This window comes from Coturnix japonica, chromosome 6, assembly GCF_054131305.1.
Source record: "Coturnix japonica strain WE chromosome 6, WE-NBRP24, whole genome shotgun sequence".
Taxonomy (NCBI): Eukaryota; Metazoa; Chordata; class Aves; order Galliformes; family Phasianidae; genus Coturnix; species Coturnix japonica.
The window spans coordinates 18,967,800-18,987,882 of NC_140668.1; the positions used below are offsets into that span (position 1 = coordinate 18,967,800).

At 45.4% G+C, this 20,083-nt stretch overlaps 1 protein-coding gene and 1 pseudogene across 5 annotated transcripts; one reads left to right on the top strand and one right to left on the bottom strand.

The window, feature by feature from the left end:
* Positions 1-5: 5 nt before the first annotated feature.
* Positions 6-8,821, bottom strand: LOC146760464 (zinc finger CCCH domain-containing protein 11A-like). 5 transcript variants are annotated; one of them, XM_085551610.1, is made up of 9 exons: positions 6,163-6,382; positions 3,679-5,373; positions 2,582-3,503; positions 2,215-2,302; positions 2,040-2,102; positions 1,712-1,798; positions 1,125-1,421; positions 719-789; positions 6-266 (listed from the first exon to the last, which is right to left on the bottom strand). In XM_085551610.1, exons 3-9 carry the CDS (start codon positions 2,633-2,635, stop codon positions 207-209), a joined length of 720 nt encoding a protein of 239 aa, XP_085407736.1. In that variant the 5' UTR covers positions 2,636-3,503; positions 3,679-5,373; positions 6,163-6,382; the 3' UTR covers positions 6-206. The 5 variants fall into 5 exon arrangements, with proteins under 5 accessions (XP_085407736.1, XP_085407739.1, XP_085407738.1 ...); XM_085551613.1 differs by having other exon boundaries at positions 2,582-2,772; positions 3,202-5,373; XM_085551612.1 differs by having other exon boundaries at positions 2,582-3,087; positions 3,202-5,373.
* On the top strand, positions 7,487-19,626 carry LOC146760465 (kinesin-like protein KIF20B; annotated as a pseudogene).
* The last annotated feature ends 457 nt before the right edge of the window (positions 19,627-20,083 follow it).

Below are 20,083 nucleotides of genomic sequence, written 5' to 3' on the forward strand. Positions count from 1 at the left end.
CAGTCTTTGTGAATATGTAATTATGATAGTTTATTGATTGAATGCATTAAAGAAAAAAAAAAAGGAAAAAAAAATAAAAAAATAAAAATAAATAAATAAATAAATAAATAAAAGAAATCCCAGAATGTAGTAAAACATGGAATGCTGAGTTGGGCTGCAACTGAAATGCTGTGCACTGCAGCCGCTGCCTTGTGACGCTTTTCCTCTCAGTCCTTCATGTGCACCTTCTGCATCATCTCTGCAAGGCTGTTCATCTCTGCGAAGAACTGGAAAGAAACAAAGCAAGCGTAGAAGTAGGACAGAAACAATCTAGGGAGATCTCATGAAGAAAGCCTGACCAGTAAACATCCAGAATGGCCCCGTGTGGAACAGCATGTTCCTTTCATTCAGGTCACTGACACTACTTCCCATGACACGTTGTCTATGGTAAGATTCATGCTCTGTCATGGGAAGGTCGTTTCAAAGGTTGCAGTGCCCAACATGGCAAGCTTCTTTATCACAGCAAAACCTTCTGGCTGTTACCAACCACATTGTTCTCAAGCCAGAGGAAGGCGTCCAAGCTCCCCATGGCAGCTCTCACTGACAGTGTCATTTCCTCAAACACACAATTTTTCTATTCCATCGCTTCTCTCAGGATTTTGCCATCTCTTTTATGTCTGACAGATGTAGGCACTGAGACCAACAAGAGAATGCGTGTCTGTGTTCACCAAGGACTCACCTCTGCACGTGCAGCTCTCAAAGAAGCCTTTCTCATTTCCCTTTTCCTTTCTTTTTGTTGTTGTCTTCTTGCTGGAAAGCAAGAATACCAATGAATTCATTTTGTCTACAGCAAAGCTGCAGAAATATGGGTGCCGAGAAAACAAATGGCAGTCCAAAGACAAAGCAAATGGGACTAGGAAGCCTCTCAGTGAGTAACATTTCCAGGGGGAAATACGGAAGAGCATAATGATGTTAATGGAAAGAGATGCGTTTAGGTATTCTGGCACCTCGCTGCCTTTGGACTTTGTAGCCTTCAACTCCTTTCCCCTCCACAGAGAAGGAAAAGGTAAAGCAAGCCCTAAGCAAACTCAATGTGTTTGATAAGGACAGCACTTCACCGGGACGGTGCCACAGCACCTTCTTACCTCTTTGCTTGGAGCTCCGTGGTGGGGTTGGGGCCGGCATACTGCCGGTGCTCTGGCCCCTGGCTCTTTTGTTAGCAGGCAACTGCGCTGCTGCCTGTTGCTCTTCGTCCAAGCCCTTGCGTTTCCCTCCAGCCAGGGTCTTGGAGACAGAGCGGGGGCACACAGCCAGGGAAGGTCTTCTCCCTGAGCTGGGACCTGCTGTTACTGGAAGCCCTCCAGCCTGGAGATGATCTCTCCCAGAAAGCACTTCCTGCACTGCTTTCACGTAGATCATTCCATTTGGCTCACATTGTACATCTGTTATAATCAAGAAAGGAGAAGCAGTTAGACTTCAAGGGAGCCCAAGGCTACTTTCAGTCTGCAGAATGGGCCACAATACTAGGAAATCTCATCTTGAGTGTTCACAGCAGCAGATCTTGGGTGAAGTGTGGGTTTGCATTTCAAATCTGGACAGGGAAGGTACTTGTAAATCCCAGGGACAAAGACCTCAAGCAACATGCAGCAACAACACTCCCAGGAAAGAACAGACAGAAAGCCTGACTAGAACGACATTGAATCAAACCCCGATGCCTGTTGTGCCTCTGTACCTCTCTTGGGTGCCACGTCACAGGCTGCAGTCCTACCCAGACCTGCCGCAAGGCTGCGCTTTGCTGGAAGGCCGCTTGCGTCATCTTCTGGCAGAAAGAAACAAGAAATACTTGAAGAGCATCTCTTGGGAGGAAGATTTGAGCACAGCCAACCACCAACTTCAACTCTCCAAGTGTAGTTCCTACCATTTTCCTTTTTGCTGCTACAGCATGGTGCCATTTCTGCAGTCAGCACAGATCTGCAGTGGGCTTTCTTCACTCTTCCATCACACATGCACCCCTTCATGCAGCCCTATTTAGTGGCAGGTACCCACACCACAGCTCTTACCTGCATGGGCTTTCCGTTTCCCACCTTGCCCAGCACCATTGCATGGACGCACGGGCTCTGTCCCTAAAAGATCGTGTGTTGATTTCACAGATGACAGTAGCAGTATTGTCCTGTTAGCCCGTGTCCACCCCCCACTAAAGAAAGACCCTGTTTTACAGACAGAAGAGAAACTCACTTTTGCGTGGCAGTAAAGACAGTCCATCCCCATTGTGTCCCTCTGCGCGCTGAAAGGTGCAGCTGGATGTCTGGCAGCTGCGCCGCCTCTGAAGAGAGAAAGGAAGAAACTCAGGTCGGAACGGGCAGCTGAGAGCTTCCAGATCGTGCCAGAGATGGGATATCAGAGTGCTGAGACATCATTGATCTCTAAGGGAAAATACAGCCTGAGCCCTGCCCGTGCCATTAGCCCAGGCTGTCAGCAGTGAGCTCAGGATCCAACCGCTTACTGAGGTCCCAAAGGACCAGCAGGGCTCCCCCTGCTCCACTCCTTCCCTTTACAAATGGGAACAAAGAAGAAAAGTCAAGCCAAAGGAACCCAGCCATACCTTTCCGCTCACAGAGCAGGCATTGGATCCGCACTTGTCTCCTTGCTGAGACATGATCGCTCAAGTGTCAGAGGAAGCACAAGTTCTCTCACAAGCTCTCTCCACAGGAACTTTCCCTGCTCTTGGAAAGAGCTGGCTTCACTCTTCCTAAGACTGCCTCGATCCTCCAAATCTCCCTGCAAACAGGAACCCTGCAGAAATCATCCACAAGAGAAAAGTCAATGGGAGAAGTATATTCCCAGCTTTGTTCTGCCATGCAATTGAGTCTCTTGTGGAGGAAAAGGTCTGGGAATCAGCTGGCTGCAAGAACGTCCCAACGCTAGCTGCAGCTTGTGTCTGACTGCCATGGCTTGTGTCAGCAAGTGCTCTTCTCCATCTCCTCAGGAGCTCTGCACCCAGCCATCCGTGTGGTAGTGAGGCACAAGTTGCGCTCTGTTTCCTTATGAATGGTGTTTCATCATCCTCACCAAAACACGGGTTGGAATCTCCACAAGAACCTCTTTCCCCTGGGAACAGCCATGTGGAGGGGCACTGCTGGAGCTGGGGACTTCTCCCCGGCCTAGCATTTCATGTCTGTAGAGACACCTCCCAGCAGCCAGCCAGCACCAAACCCAGCTCACCTGTTGGGCCTGTTCAGCCTAAGCTGCGCTCAGCTCACCAACACAGCACAGCAGTCCTTCGGACAGGCTCTGCCAGGGTGATCTGTTCCACGAAATGCACAGAGCTCAGTCTCCGCGTGCAGCACGCTCGCCAGAGCACCAGCTCTGCTCACCACCTGTGGGACACGTGCTCCTCCCACCGTGCCAACCATTGAGACCTCAGCAATGCTCGCATGACTTCTGCGCTTTCATCATAATGGAAGTGGACGCCTCCTAGATCCGAATTTAAGGAAACCAACGCCAGGGTCAGCCCATGGGGTGATCTGAAGTCAAACAACAGGGAAGTGAAGGTGACTCTTGCGCAGCTGTCATGGTTTTGTAATTTTCATTAAAAACCAGTCAAGACTAATGTGGCCTCATAGTGCTCAATGGAGTCCCAGGGGAGATCGTGGGAAGGAATAGGGGTGCACATCTGTATGCCCCGAGGCTGGTGCTCACCTCTCTGATTGTGGCTTTAGGCTCCAGAGCCGATGTTGACTTCCCTTACTGTGGCTTTATGGCCCAGGGCCAGTGCCGGCCTCATGGGCTGGGGTTTGAGGCCCTTGGACCATTGCTGGCCTCACTGAGTGGGGCTTCTGCCAGTTGGATACAGCTGCTGGCTGAACTGGCCAGGATGGAGCCTTCCCTGTGCAGCCTCCCATGTGCATATCCACCCCAAGAATGGAAGTCCTCCTTCTATATGTACTCCTTTCAACCACAATGTGGAAAGCAAACCATTTAGGCACCTGAAATGCTTCTGCTCCTGCAGTCTGGCAGAAAGCAATGCCCTCTGTTTCATGCCACCTCTGCACAAACTGGAAGGGAATGGGGAGACGTATGTCAGAACCAATGGGACAGGACTTCACTGGATGCAGTTTAAAAGCAAATCACCCCAGCTCTTGGTTGGGCTGTTGCCCTCTATTGCTGGGGATCCCTGACCCCTGGCCACTGGCTTTCCACCCATGCATCCTTCCTTGGAGCCAAGTGTGCCTTTCCCAGCAGCAAGCACCAGGCTGGAGTCAGCACCAAAACCAAAACCTCCTTGCACCTTTCCCGTCCTTCTTTCACACATCGTCTTTTAGTTTCAGAAAATAGGGCCAGACCCCAGTGAAACAAGAGCTCTAGGACAAAGCAGCTGCTTTATTTTCCTCTTTCCCTTTCCTCATCTACACCCCACAGAAAGACCATTTGCCAAGTAAGGGATGCAGTGATCAGGTGTATGAGGGGCAAAGCAAATCAAGCTTAATTTCAAAGGCTTGCCTCTTCCATGTGACTTCCCTGAGGTCTGATACAATCATAGACTCATCTGATACAGTCATAGATTCATAGAATAGCCTGGGTTGAAAAGGACCACAGCGTGCAGGGTCATAAACCACCAGACCAGGCTGCTCAGAGTCACATCCTCCCTGGCCTGGTCCTATCACTATCCACCCTCAGGAGTGGGGACAGAGATGGTTTCAGGGCTGGCTCTGGGAACAGGCCTGATTGCTGCTAGTGAGCGAGCCAAAGGCTTGATGGCGAATCTCCTCTTCCTTCCCAACTGCAGTGAGATTTGACATGACTCCAACCTACACCAGAAGCCTGAGCACTGCAAGTGTTGACAGCGGGCAGTTGCGAAGGAGACGGAGCTCTCTGCAGAGGGAGAGCATTGCCTACAGGTGAGGCTGGAGGCTGTGGGCTGGGATGTGCATGGGGGTGACCCAACGAGAGCCCATTCCCTAACGCCAAAGGGTCGCTGCTTGTTTGTGGCTGCCCGAGAGAGGGATGGGGAGGCCAGGAGCCCCCCAGTTCACAGGGCTGGTCCCTCTCCACGTCTCCAGAGAGCCATGGGACAGCCCATCAGCTGTCTGTGGGGAAGGCTGCATTACAGCCCAGGCTCCTGGCTCAGGCTGGCGGGATGCGGCCCCAAAGCCATCAGCCACTCAGGCAGACCCCTCCCGCTCTGTCCTTTCAGTCTTCTGCCACCCATCGGGGCTGTGCTTGAAGCCCCAAAGCAGCCGATGAGCTGCCAGCTGCAAGGCCAGGAGGGAACAGAGAGCCAAGAAAAGCTGGGCCCAACAGGATGGGTGGACGTATCCAATCTGTTCAATCTGTTCAGACGTGTCCAATCTGTTGATGTTGTTGCTGCAGCCCCTTTGCTGTGTCTGCGGCGGTCTGTAGGGAAAAGGGGGATCAGGTCAGATGAAAGCCCCTTTAGGGCTCATGGCGGGGGCAGTCCCGCTTTGGGTTGGGGGTTGTTGTTGATTATGGGACGGGGGTCTGCTCACATCCCCTGTGAGCCCCTCCCCCCCAACCCCATCCCATAACCCCTGTGACCCCCCCAACCCCATCCCATTCCAGCTCCCTGCAGGTCACACAATGGAGCTGCTGCTGCTGGTCCTGTAGGAGGATGGTCCTATGCCCACATCCCCAACATCCTCAGCTTCACCCCGTGAGGTTTTTGGGGTCCACATCCTCAGCTTCACCCCAAGGTTTTGGGGTCCACATCCCCACCGGGTGTCCCCAATGTGTCCACAAGGATTTGGGGTCTCATGTCCCCATAGAACCCCAAGTGTCCCCCCAAGGTTTTGGGGCTCACAACCCTGTTGGATATTGGGGAGGTGGTGCCTGCATGCAGCAGGGCTGGAGTCAGGGAGGTCACAAGTGTCTGACAGGGGTGGTCACCTGTAGCACAATATAGGGTTATACACCCCCCATAACCCCCCACCCTTCTTTTGTGTATATGTTGATGTTATTTAATGGGGGGGTGGGGGTCTTCACTCACCACTCCCCCCCCCCACCCCCCCGAGCAGCACTTCCTCCAGCTCCGCTTTGAATCGCACTTTGGCCGCCCGTTTCCCCACACGCTGCAGCCGTTTCCACACCGAAGCCATCGCAAACCCCCCAAAATAAAGCCCCCCCCCCCCTTCAATATATACTCATTAATAACACACACACACACACCCTTTATATAGAAACTCAGAACGCAGCGTTGGGTGCGGCACAGCCCCGGGGCAGGAAGCGCTGATGATGGGAGGGGGCTGGGCCATATACACTCATATGGGCCCACCCCTAAGCTCTGCCCCCCTGCACGGAAGGACACGAAGTTCCCCTGTCGTGGCTGTGGGTGACCACTAGGGGGAGCCGTAGGCATAAAGATTGCCCCCCACGCCCCTTCCCCTTCAACCCAATTTGGTTCCAAAGAGACCCCCCCGCCCCCCGCATTAAACTGGGGTCTTAGAGTGCCCCCACTGACTCCAAATACCTCCCCCAACCCACCCTATAGACCCCAAACCCACCCCACTGCACCCTAATCCCACCCCACAGCCCCCAAAAACCCCCCCAAGCCCACCTTAAAACCCCCAAAGGCCACCCCATAACCCTCAGATACCCCCCAAACCCACCCTATGGACCCCAAATCCACCCCTCAGCCCCCAAATACACCCAAAACCCACCCTATGGACCCCAAATCCACCCCTTAGCCCCAAAATACCCCCTTAAACCATGCTGGGGCCTTGGGGGCGGCTGTTGGCGGCCCTCAGCCCACAAACCTCTTCCGCTCCCTCTGCCGTTCCCCCCCCCTCCGCCCCACGCAACCAGGTCAGGCCTCTCCGGTCTCCACTCCCCCTTCCCCCCATTATCCCCAATGGGTCCGTGCCGTAACCCGCTCCCCCGGAGGGAACGCGTGCTCTGCGGAAATGAGTCCCCTGGGAAACGCGATCTGCTTCACTGGCGTTCCGCCTTCGCTTTGGTTCCTACGGTCTACAGAGCCGGAGGAAGGCGATCCCGGGGAGGGGGGGGGGGTGTCCTCAGAGGGGTGGGGACGTGTCAGCTGTGTCTCCACGGAGGGCTGTGTGTCCCCCCCCTACAGGTGGAGCTGCTGCTGCTGCTGCTCGTGTACCCCCGTGGGCGCCCCCACCACCACCACCCAAAACGAAGGGGGGCTGCGGGGATACCTGAGAGTATTGGCTCAGGCGCCCGGCCCCCCCCGGCCCAAAGCGTGCAGCCGCTACCTGCGGCGTTTGGCCGCCCGGAGCCTGGGGGGGTTACGGGAGGGCTTTGGCACGATGGGGAGCCCCGGAGGGGGGTTACGGCTTTGCCTCCGTTTGGAGCCCGACGACGCGACCCCCCCTCATCGCCTCCACATCCTGGCGCTGCTGCTGCAGGTGGGGGGGGGGGGGCTCAGGGCTGATCGGTGCGGTTGGAGTCGGGGGGAGCAGAATTAAGGCTCACCCTGCGCCCCTCCCGCTTTCCCCCCCCCCCCCCCCCCCCCCCCCCCCCACTCACCATGTGGGAAACGCTGGGGGTGGGACCTGAAAGCCGGTTGGTGTGGGAAGGGGCTCGGCCCCCCACCGCCATCACCCCCTTCGTGTTGGATGAAGGGGAAGGAGATGGGGGGTGGGTGGCGGCCACCTCGTTGCCCCCCCGCGGTCTGGCCATAGGAAATAATTCATCTCGATGGTTTTCTTATGGATTCATTTGCTTCCTCGAGGTTGTCCTGACATTCGGCAATTTCCTTCAGTAGCGTTTCGAGCCTTTTCACTTCTGCATCCTTCTGCTGTAGAAATATCACATTCAAAACAGGACGAACCAGATCATTTTAGAAACAATTACAAGCCAAGTTGCATTTTGGTGTTAAAAACAGCCATAGACTCATAGAATAGCCTGGGTTGAAAAGGACCACAGTGTGCAGGGTTTCCAACCAGCAGACCAGGCTGCCCAGAGCCACATCCAGCCTGGCCTGAAATGCCTCCAGGGATGGAGCATCCACAACCTCCCTGGGCAACCTGTTCCAGTGCGTCACCACCCTCTGTGTGAAAAACATCAACCTAATATCCAACCTAAACTTCCCCGTATCACTTTAAAACCATTCCCCTTGTCCTATCACTATCCACCCTTGTAAACAGCCATTCCCCTGCCTGTTTATATGCTCCTTTCAAATACTAGAAGCCAACAGTGAGGTTTCCCTGGAACCTTCTCTTCTCCAAGCACAAGCCCAGTTCCCTCAACCTGTCCTCATAGGAAAGGTGCTCCAGCCCTCTGATCATCTTACTGGCCCCCCTTAGCAATATTTGCAATTCTCTTTTGCCTTCCTGCAAGCACACCTGCTTCAGGGCACATTTCATCCCACTGTTAGGCCTTGTAAGAAGCACTATGGCAAGTCCATATGCAGAAAACACTGGCATTCCATTCACTAACTGAGAAACTATTCTGCCCTTGCTCCTGACTCTTGTCCCTGCCTCCTCCTGCACTGGGCAGTGTTTGTGGGCAATGAAAGAAATACCCACATTCTGGAAAATACAGACAAAAAAGAAACAGGCAGAAAAGCGGCACTAATACTTTGTCACTGGTGGGAATCTCCACAGAAAGTGCTGCGCTAAAGGTGTGAGGTTAAGGGATCATCACTGTCACGATAAAAGTCACAGCATGGAAGATTTAGCGATGGCGTGCTGACTAGAAGGAAAAAACAACACTTACCTTGGAGCTTGTTCATTTTCTCTCCTATCATCGGATATCTTATCATCATCTACGTAGCTCTGAGGTTGGCCAAAGCCTGTTGCCATGAGCTTTGCTAAACGCAACAGTGCTGTGGCTCAGAGGTATTACACCGGCACACAGCATAGGAGAACTCCATAACCCAAGTGTCAAGGGAAGAAGAAAGGGGAACTGTTACAATTAATTACGTTCACTAAATTGATAATTGTAGGCTTCTTGTCACACACTACTGCCTACAGCAAAACAGCACAGATGTTGACAACTGTGATTTCTGCATACAAGCAACCACTCAAGGCTGAGCACTCTCTCCTGTCTCTTTGCCATTCCTAGAAAGACCCAGAAGAGCTCAGTGTTCTCTTGCTGTTAGTTTACATCCTCCAAGCACTTCCAAAGGCACGCTGCTCTGTAGAAAAAGCTGAGCTGCCCAGAAAGTTTGTGCAGGAAGAAGGCAGCAGTGTCAGTGCACGTCATCCTGGGGGATCTGAAAGCATTTGTGAAGAGAACAGGGAAAGAAGAGGGAAGAGAGCAAAACCAACAGGCACTAGCACTGCTGCCCGCAGGGGGCGGGGCTTGAGGCAGGGCCTGTGCCAGAGGGGGGCCTGGCACAGTTAGGGCCAGCTCAGGGCCCAGAGCAGAGGGGGAGCAGGCAGAGGCAGGGCCTTGGGGCCCAGGATGGAGGAGGACCAGGCACAGCTGGGGCCAGCTCAGGGCCCAGAGCAGAGGGGGACCAGGCACAGCTGAGGCCACTGCAGGGCCCAGGTGAGAGGGGAACCCAGCACAGTCGGGGCTGCTTTGGGGCCTGGGCCGGAAGGGGGCCGGGCACAGCCAGGGCCTATCCCCCTTTTTTGCACATATGAAATGCTCCCAGCTGTGCTGCACAGCAGAACATCTTTCAATGGAGATGAAAGCCTGTGAAATGAGAGAATCCTTTCTTATTTCTTTCACATTTGTGTTTGTTGACTGCAGTTCCAACCAGGTGGAATCGCAGTGTCTTGCAAGTGACACCTGGAAGCAGGTACAGACTGGAGACACAGCACCCTCAATGTCCAGGTGAGTAACAGCAGCCAAGGAGGCCTTTGGGCTCTGCAGGGTCCAAGTGTGGAGCATTACACACAGGAACAGCTGAGTATAAAGACAGTGGCAGAGCTGCAGAGCTTGCCATAGTAGGGAGGCACAGTGGCTCAGCTCATTTCCCACAGTAACACAGGAAATAAGAGCCATGAGGGAAATGCAGATGCCTTCTGCCCCCATCAGAGGGGAGGAATGAGCTGCACTTCCACAGAGACATTCCTCTCACAGCCACTCACACCTCAGGTGTGGAGGGATGAGCTGGGGCTGCTGGTGGCAGCTGTGGAACACTGCCATCTGTGGTGCTCCATCCTACCTTGGAGGTGGGCATGTAGAGCTGAGGACCTTTGTCACTGCACAAATGACTGCAAGCAGAGATGTAGCAGAGGGAACATAAAGCATTTAATAACTTATACAAAGCAATGAGTAATAGAAATGACAATATTTCCAACCAAATATCCCCCATCCTAGCAGTCATATCTGATCTCTACAATCCCACCCAAACAATTTCCCAGCCCCCTCCAATTCCTCCTCACTATCCCACCCCTGAATTTCCTTCCCCCAATTCCCACACAGTAATTGCCCACACTAATTACCAGCATGCAGGGCATAGAGAACACCTGTTCCTTGTGTGCAGACACCTGAAAAAAAGAAGTGGCAGGGAACTGGAGGTCTGTAGCAGGTTCTGGAGGCTCTGCATAGAACGTAACCCCAGACCACAACCCCATCAGCTGCTGGGGCAGCATCATCCCTGTCATTGGGGGATGTTGCCAGTGGTGGACAGGGACACAGGGAGAAGCCACACCTTGGTGTAGCTCTGATCTGCTCATGTCCAGTCCAATCCTCTATAGCACTTTCCATCTTCTGTCCTTTGTTCTTAACCGTATCCTTCCTTCTCTTCTGCTCTTTTCCTTTCTTTTAGGTGTCTTACCTGTATCTGCTTTTCCCCTCTTCTGTTCTTTTACTGCTCTGGTCAGCATCCAGTGTCTGCACCACAACTCTAGGTTTTGGGATGGAGAAAGGTACACGGGGCATAGATTTGTACAAGAAAAGCTCTCTTGCTATGCCCAACAGGTGACAAAAAGGGGCCCTCAGGACCACAAAGGCAGCTTGTTTCTCCAAAAATAAATAAACTTAATTCTTTTCTTTATAAGAAGCATTAGAATCTTACAGAGGAGATGAAAATCATCTTCACTATGCTTTTAGACTGTACATAGACTAGACCAAGATTTGTGGTGTTGCTTTGATACCTTATGAGGAGCACCGGTATCAGTGGATGAAGCTAACATTGTCTCAGAAGCACAATAATGGAGTACTTTTGTTCATAGTTGGCCTGAATGCAGTACAGGAGTGTGTTGCAGTAGTACTTGTTCTGAAATTCTAGGCTCTGACAAAGAAGTTTAGCAGGGTCCAAAGCACTTGTGAAAACAGTAAAATATTATTACTTCCTGTGTTAACAAATGAGTCTGTTACAATAGGATGATGAAAATAATACTGCTTTAATGTGCTAATCATCAAACAGAGGATCTAGTCAGATTTCTAACTTCCAGCTCTTTAATTTTAGAGGTCTAGTTTGGAGCCTAGGGGACGCATACAAGTTTGCCTGCGTATTAAACCCTTTACGGCACGGGAGAGAGCAAATGGATCGCAGGTAAGGCATTTATTTAATCATAAACAAAAAAACAACCCTTAAAGTATATATGTTTTCTTTCCTGTAAGATGACCTTTTAAAACTTTTTTCATGCCTGCATTACTTGTGCTTCCCTGTAATAGGGATGTGTTTCACTTGAGGACTCAACAAGCATCATACTGAAGTCCCCTAAGAGCTCATTGGGAAGAATGAGCAATAAAACTTTAGGACAGACAACACAGAAGTTCACCTTTTCACGGGTAAATTAATTGTCTTTAAATGATATTAAGTTATTTGTGGAAAAAGTTGCTTGTCTTCTGTTACTTCATATAAAGCAAACAAGTTTTTCTTAACTGTCTTTAGAATTATCAACGTGTATCTGACTCCTTACAAGTACTTAAATATTGCTTAAACAAAATAAAGAGATTAACCAGCTTCTTGGTAACATTCAGGTGTTTGGACCTGAAGCAACTCAAGAAGAATTCTTTGAAGGTACTGTGAAGCAACCAGTGAAAGAGTTCTTAGAAGGATGTAATCGCCTTGTTTTTACGTATGGCGTTACAAATGCTGGGAAAACTTACACATTCCAAGGTATGAGCAGAAATGCTTTTTCCTTGAATTAATTTCTTAAAGTGAGAACTACTTCTAGAAGAGAGAGATGTTATGACTTCTTACCTAGTTACTCAACAGGCCTTGTACGTTGCCTTCTTTTGAATACTAGTAGCCTTGAAAAGTCGTCTTCTTCCATAACAAATATTACTAAATTTACAAGTGTGTAAGACAGCATACACTACAATAACTTTGGTTTTTGTTCCTACCATAAATGCGTGCATCTTAAATGCTGTTCTTTATTTGAAGGCAAAGTATGTCTGAGTTTGTTTGATTTATTGTAGGCAGAAATTAAACATTCTGAAACATTTGATCAAGGTATTTCAATCTTTTTTCAAATTTCTGATTTTAGTAATAACAGCAGCATAGAAGATTGTGTTCCCTGAGCTTTAGTAGTACAGAAATAATACATCAATCTCCTTTCTGGCTGGGAGCAGTTGTTTTTTATGTTTAATATTGTCATAACAAATGAAACGATTGGGTTCACAGGAAACAAATTCCCCTTATTTCTGTTATTTAGTGTTCTGTTACTATGTATTTCCAATAGTTTTATATGCGTGGAGCTGAAGACTTTCCCATAGTAATACCTTTTTAGGACTTAAATATTAAGAATCAACAGGGTAGTATGTTCAAAAATTATCTTTCTATGCACCTTCCATACAGCACTATAGAAATTCTTCTGCGTATTGTCCTCTCTTGTGTTCATGACTGACTTTAAAACACTGAAGCTTGCTTGGTATTTAGTGACAGTGGAAAAACTAAGGCATGAAGTAGGCAAGATGTGGAGGTAGTTGTGTGCTCCAAGAAAAGGCAATGGGAAAGGAGCTGAGTTACTTTAACAGTTTTTATGAGACTTGTAGATATTTCTAAATAGGGTTTGTGGGACGAACGGGATGTTGTAGCAGAGACATCACTCTGGTTGTTATTTCAGGGTTGTTTCAGAGCGGGAAGGGAGCCTGGTAAACAGTTGAAAATCTGCACGTCTGTTAAATGTGGGAGTTTGCTGTGGGTTATTTTTTCTTCTTAAGGCTAAGCTTATGCAGAATATTCTGGCTGTTTTAAAGTGATGCCCTGTAATGTCTAAGGAATGGGATGTGAGCTGTTGCTTAAAGCCAGTATTTTTCAGGGAACAGTCTAGTAACACTGCAAACATTGCTTCAGACTGTAACTGGCCTCTAAATTCTTTGTGTATACTTTGAGATTAGAATCAGTTATCTTTGTCTTCATTTATGTTTATATGTTGCTTACAATAGTAACCTGGCCCTTCTTTTGTGTATTGCTTACAGGGACAGAAGATGATGTTGGTATTTTGCCAAGGACGATGGATATGTTGTTTAAAACTGTTGGAGGAAGGCTATACACAAAAATGGATCTGAAACCTATTCGGTGGAGAGATTACGTAAAACTGACTAATGACAAAGTGAGAGAAGAAATTGCTCTTAAAAATTTGTTGCTTCATCTGACAAAAGAGGTAGGAAACTACTTTATAAAGAAATGATGAGTACATGCATCTTGTGATAGTTCAGTGTTATCCTTTCCATTCTGTAATGAAAGAGGGTTCTGTATTTACACACAGTTTTCTATTTGTCTTTCTGTTCTTGCTGAAAAAGAATGAAGCATCTTATTAGTGGTGTGCTACACCACACTGGGGTATTTTAGTTGTGGAGTATGTTAACTTGATCTTACTGATGAGGTGGTTAAGTGTGGACTTCACAGTGTGAAAGGCAGGTGGCAGTAAAATTCCTTCTGAATTATTTCAAGAGCACAGCTGAGTATGAAGTCTGGCTCCAATGATCTTTAAGTATTTCGGGGAAAAACAACACCTGTCTTCTACATGAACCAAAGATGTGTAAAACTGTTTTAGGTTTAGTGAGTATGTGGAAAGAAAATGCAGTGGACAGCTATATGCTGATCTCATCCTACTCCATTAGAGAGTTAAGATGCGATCGTGCGATATAGGTGCCTCCTCTAGTTTAAAGAACCGTGTTCCTAGGTAAAATACTTGACCTTATAAGCTAAGTAGGTACAAGCTTTGCTGACTATACAAAGCCAGATCTGGGTGAGTGTCATGTAGATGAAAACTTCTATGTTAGAAGTTTTACTTCTAAGCATACTGTATCTGGTAGGTGAGATTCCTCCTCTTCAGTAGATGAGAATTTCTTTCTACTTTTGTGCTCTATAAAAAAGCAACACAACCTGAAGCCTGGGAACTGAGTATACATCTATGAACATCATGAGATCTACATGTTGGGAGCTATTCTGTATTTTCTATGACCAAACTACTTAAAAATATTATATTTACAAAATTTAGTCATAACTTCATTTGTGTAACACTTTGATAGCCTGAGTTAAGAAATAATAAGCTGCTTATCTACATTAAGTGATCGAGTATTCTACCTTAACTTCCTTTTCTGAGAGTTGACCTAATAAGCCATAGGATATGGAAGTCCTGAATTAAGAAAATCCCAATAAGAAAAATATTTCAGGAGTCCAAGATTCTTGAAGGGTAAAATGCAGATTATAAATGGGCTATTGAAAATCATCTTATTAAATAACTCCTTTTCCTGTTGGGGATTCTCTCCCTATTTGTTCTTTTTCTTTCTGAATCAGGAAGCTGAAGTGCATCAGATCTTATAGTAAAGGAATTGTCAGAAATGAGTAGTAAGGTGAAACCAGTCAAAATGTGTAGCCAGGATTTTTGTGTTGGCACCTTGGAACTATACTGTATTGTTTTGTGGTAGAGCAATACAGCTGCTTTAAAAAATAAATAAATAAATAAATAAAAGCAACCAGTGGTGTATTGGTGCTGTACATCAATAATAAATCCTAAAGTCTCTGTTTTCTTTCATATGTAGACCATCACAACAGCACTAATGACAAATCCCCAGCTGATTCTAAGGGTATGTTTTATATTAAACAGTAGCAATTAGAAAAGCTTCTGTAAGGTAAACGACTGGCTTTTTGGCTAATGCTGATAATAAAAGGATTATTTAGCTTTTATTTGTAACAGAACGGAATAATGGGCAGGACATCTGGGCAGAAAACAGAAGGAATAAAATGGCTAGGAGACTACTGGGACATCTATCATAACCTGGTTTTATGAGGTGAAAGTAAAACAAAGAAAAAGAGTATGATTTCTGATAAGATCCCTAGTGGTTTTCCGACAGGCCTTTAGGGCACTTAAGAACTCACTAAATACTTTTTTTTCCCTAAAAAGTCAGAACGAAGTGTCCTTACTAGTTCAGTTCTCTATATTGTAAAGACTGAAGAGTTCTGAATATTTCTAACCCAACTATAGATGTTAGATTGGGTTTTGGAAGTGAAAAAGCAAGCTTTATAGCAGGCGTGTCTTTGCAAATGTGTAGGGCAAGCGTCTTGACTTCCAGATACTTGGTGTTTGTATGAGAGGTGGGGGTTCTCTGTGTTTATGTTCTGGGAAAAGTTTTAAGCTGTAAGCTTAACTATTACTTATTTTTAAATGCAGCTAGTTTTACTGTCTCTACATTGACTTGTAATATTTTCTACTTTGCAGGTGCAGAAAATCTCTCAGAAGGATCAGACCAACTTAGCAGATTATCTATAGATGATTTTGTGAAGTTCTCTGGGTTTCATTTTTTGAGATTTACAATGAATGTTTTTATGATTTACTGGCTCCTTTATCAAATGACAGAAAAAAAAGGACACTTTGCCTTGCTCAAGACATCAAGGGATATTCTTACGTAAAAGGTAACTAGAATACTTTGCAAACTGCCAAGCTTGTCATGGAATAGTGTAACAACATTTCTTCTGAGTTAGAAAACTCTTAAATGTGTTCAGTGTAGCTCTAGAAGTGTCTGCTTGAATGTGAAGGCAACAAGCTACATGTACGTATCTGCATCTTCAACAGTATTCTCCTTATTCCTGTACTTTGCCCATAAAGCCTGTGTGAACTCCACTGCCTTCATCATCCTTGAAAATGAGAGCCATACAGTCGTTATAATGCAGACAAAATCCAGATAACCCATCCCCAATAACAACTACAAGCTAAAACAAAAAACTTCTCAGATTGACTTCTGCACCAATGAATACAAACTTTCGGCTTCTGTAGTTTAAGAACTTAGCTTTTGTACTTTCAGTACTAAGGCTGCTCGCTTAATTTGGATGGAACATACTTTAGTATACTGGTAGGATAAACTGTTGTGCTATACTATACCTTGCCCTTTTCTGTGGGAGGAAGAATCTTAGTCTTATCTGCCATCAGCTTGTCGTATGTTTGAGGCAGAGTTAATGAAGTATTTTATTGTCTTAACTAAATGTTCTTAGTTTGTATACCTTATTTCTTGTTCACTTTCTCTTTTGCTAGTGAAGCTTGCAAAAATCACTTTTCCTTCTTTTGAAAGGTTTGCAGTGGGTTCAGATTTCTGATTCTAAAGAAGCTTTCAGACTTTTTAAACTGGGACAGAAACACCAGAGTTTTGCAAGCACAAAGCTAAATACTTGCTCCAGCTGAAGGTGGGAAACTTTCACTAACATTGGGTGTAACATAGTGTGGGGAAGAGGGATGAATGAAAATATTGTTTATGGCTTTTTTTCGGGGAAGAGGCTTTAAAAAGGCTTGATATCTAGTGTTCCATGTGATATTTTGTGACAGTTTGTGATTCTAGTGCTTTGAACTAGAAGGATTAGTCCTTCAAGCAGATAAGTGCATACAAAAGCTAAGTGTTTTATCAAAAACTCTCAACAAAACAACTAAGCCTTCTTCCATGTAAGTAATGGTGGTTCATGAGGGGGAAGAAAAGCAAAATAAACCAAGACAGAATGTCTCTTTAAAAGGTTTAATGCATCTAGTAGAATTATTGTTAATTGAATCTGGAATAAATCCAGCAGTGTTTTGAACAGATGTTACAGATTTTAGAAAATGTGTGTATTTCTGGCTATTGACCTTGCTTCATTTCTCCTTTTAGCCACAGTATATTTACAATTAAGGTACTAAGAATTGAAGACCTTGAAATGCCACGAGTGACACGAGTCAATGAGTAAGTTCAGAGCAGAGTTCCCTTCTTCTTTTAGGATGAAATTGTCAGTTACTTTCAGTATTGATGTATTGATATTGGGCTACGGACACTAGGTTCCCTGATACAGCCCCCTGTATGAGTGGTGGTTCCCCATTTCCTGTCATTATGCAGTACTAAACCATCAAGTTGTAATGCTGTTCTATATCTTGTGCCCACTGTTCCACACAGTGTTCCTTTATCCTTCTCACTCAACTTCTGAACTAATGTAAATCCTCAGAAGGAAGAATATGGCAGAAAAATGGAAGCTGTGTTGGAAAAGAGTTTGGCAGGAAGTAGTGTGCAACTTCACTAGGAAACCAACATTAAAAAGCATGAAAGGGTTCAAGAAATTGTTCCTCTAGGAGGAGTGGTTGTGTTGGAAATGATAAATAATCAATGTACATTCAAAGGCAAGAAAACTTAATTTTCCTTATCTGCCTTCAGATTATCACTGTGTGATCTTGCTGGTTCAGAAAGGAATACCAAGACGTGCAATGAAGGTGACAGACTGAAAGAGAGTGGAAATATCAATGCATCTCTCCTAACTCTAAGCAAGTGTATTAGTGCACTCAAGATCAGTCAGCAGTCAAAGTAAGTCCTTGTACAAACTGTAAACTAGTTGTAGATTTCAGATATCATGTACAATGTTTAAACTATTGTTTAAAGTGCAGTGTACGAAACTATGTTATGAGTGAAAACTATCTGTAGGCTTCTGCAGATGTGTGAAGACTTAATGATCTAAGAAAGTGATCTATAAACTTGCCTTCTTTTTGTTGTTGTTTTTTGTTTGTTTGTTTGTTTGTTTTTTCAAATAAAACCATTCCAGTTCTAAATTTCTGAATGTGTTATCATAGACTTAAGCAAATTAGCGTTGTGGTTTTTTTGTTTTTTTTTTTCTGGCCTTGCCTTCTCAAACAAGTCCTGGGGCAGATTATAAAATTTGTTTTCACTATTTTCACTTTAAATGTGTGAAATGTTAGACCTTTTCCTCCTTTGTTAGTTAGTTGCATTTATCATTTAGTTCTGCTGTAACAGTTTTCCTCAGGGATATTGCTGTGCTTTGTCCTAGCCAAGAGACATGGTCAGAATATATATATTATATATATATAATTTGGAAAAGAAAAATTATATATAGATATATATAATTACATATATACATATAGATATATATAATTACATATATACATATATATATATATTTCCAAACCTTGATGCAACTTCATCATTCTTTCTGATCTAGCTAACCAAATTCAGAGAGAAGAAAGCCTGCTTGCTACTTCTGTCTGAGGTTGTGCTCTAAATGAGTGCAGACAGAGCTTTCTGTATTTTAAACAATGTAGTATTTATTTACAGTCACAGCTGGATATAATTGCAGAATTCTCTGCTGATTCTCATTTGAAGGTGTCTTTCTGTCCCAAAGATGAGGTGAGCTCTGTGTTCATGAAATGCCACACTGTGCCTGGTAGCCTATTCAAATTCTGTTATGCTTAAAAGTAGATGAAAATAGGCCTTGCTACTGGATTAGTCTCTTGTCTGTCTGTCCTTTCTAGGGAAGAAGGATTCCTTAAAATTAGCTGCTGCTTAAAGTGCTTTGATTTATTCAGAACTGTTTTATTTGTTGGTCCTGATCACTTGAAATTTTAACAATATGGGGGAAATGTAGTGATGACTTTGATAGTAATTTTCTTTAAAATAAGAACTCATTTACCACTCCTGCACTAAAGCTACTTATGGGTCACGTGTGTTGTGACAGGAGCGTAGCTATGTGAAGCTTTTAGCTCTGTTTGCAGAATTCAGTAGCTGTAAAGAGTCCAGCAGGTAACCTCACTAGAGAACAGTGTGTTTAGTCACGCTTTAGGAGTTCTCTCCTAATTTTCTGTACATCACCAGCTGTTTGATTCAGTGACTTAACCTTGGTTTAGGAAACACCAGAGATGTTGTGATAAGTATATGCTTCTTTATTTCCAAAGTATTTACTATTGTCCTTTCCTAGAGACAATATACTGAGAGAGTGGTTATCTCTGATTTTGTTGGGTACTGTTTTCTTAGAAGTAGATAGGTCAGTTTGCCAGATGTGGTAAGGGAAAGAGAAAGGTGAGAGAGAATTTAAGCTAACGTGAGGCTGTATGACCTATCTTAGGCTGGATGTTGAATGTACTTTTTGTTTTAAATGTTCTCGTGGGTTGTCTAAGAAGATAATGGCTGCATAGTAGCTGGAACAATCATACAACCTGTCTGCAAACTAGCAAAAAGATTAAATTCAAAACAACCCACAACTCAAAATGATTTAAAGACTAGTGCAGTTATTAATGTGTTGTCTTCCACTTGGATAGCTCTCACATTGAAATGAAGCTGTTAACTTCTGCTAATGGGATTTGCTGTGGTTTTTGTCTTCAAAGGGTGCAGCAGCACATACCGTTTCGTGAAAGTAAGTTAACACACTTTCTTCAGGGATTCTTCAGTGGAAAAGGGAAGATACACATGTTAGCAAACATCAGCCAGTGTGCTTCAACCTATGAAGAAACACTCAATGTGCTAAGATTCTCAGCTATTGCACAAAAAGTGAGTATGTTGTAGTCTATTTTGTTGATCAGTACTTACGATTTGCATTTAAAGAAAAAGTTCTGTTCTTCTAAGAATATGAATCTATTTGTGTAGTATCTGTAGTGAATCTGGGTGTTTGTCTCCATACAGCAGTCAGGTTTTTTAATTTAGTGTTTTAGTTGAGCTTAATTTTCCTACAGAGTTTTCTAAAAATCTCTACTGGGGTCTTTGTGTTTCTTTGGGGCGTGAGGGCAGAAGCATCTTCTGAGAATCTCATTCCTAAAAAGTATTCAACCTAACAAGAAGGAACTTGTTACATCTGGAGGAGATTTTATGCTATTTACTTAATTTTTCTCTCTTCTCAAAATATGATCCCATGTAGGAAAGCAAATCCAGCTACACCATATGTTGCTGCTGTTGTAATTTTGAATATTGTCCAGTTCAAGTGTTGACAAAAGAAGTGGAGCAGCAAAGAGTTTGAAAAGCTGTGTTATGGCCATCAGAT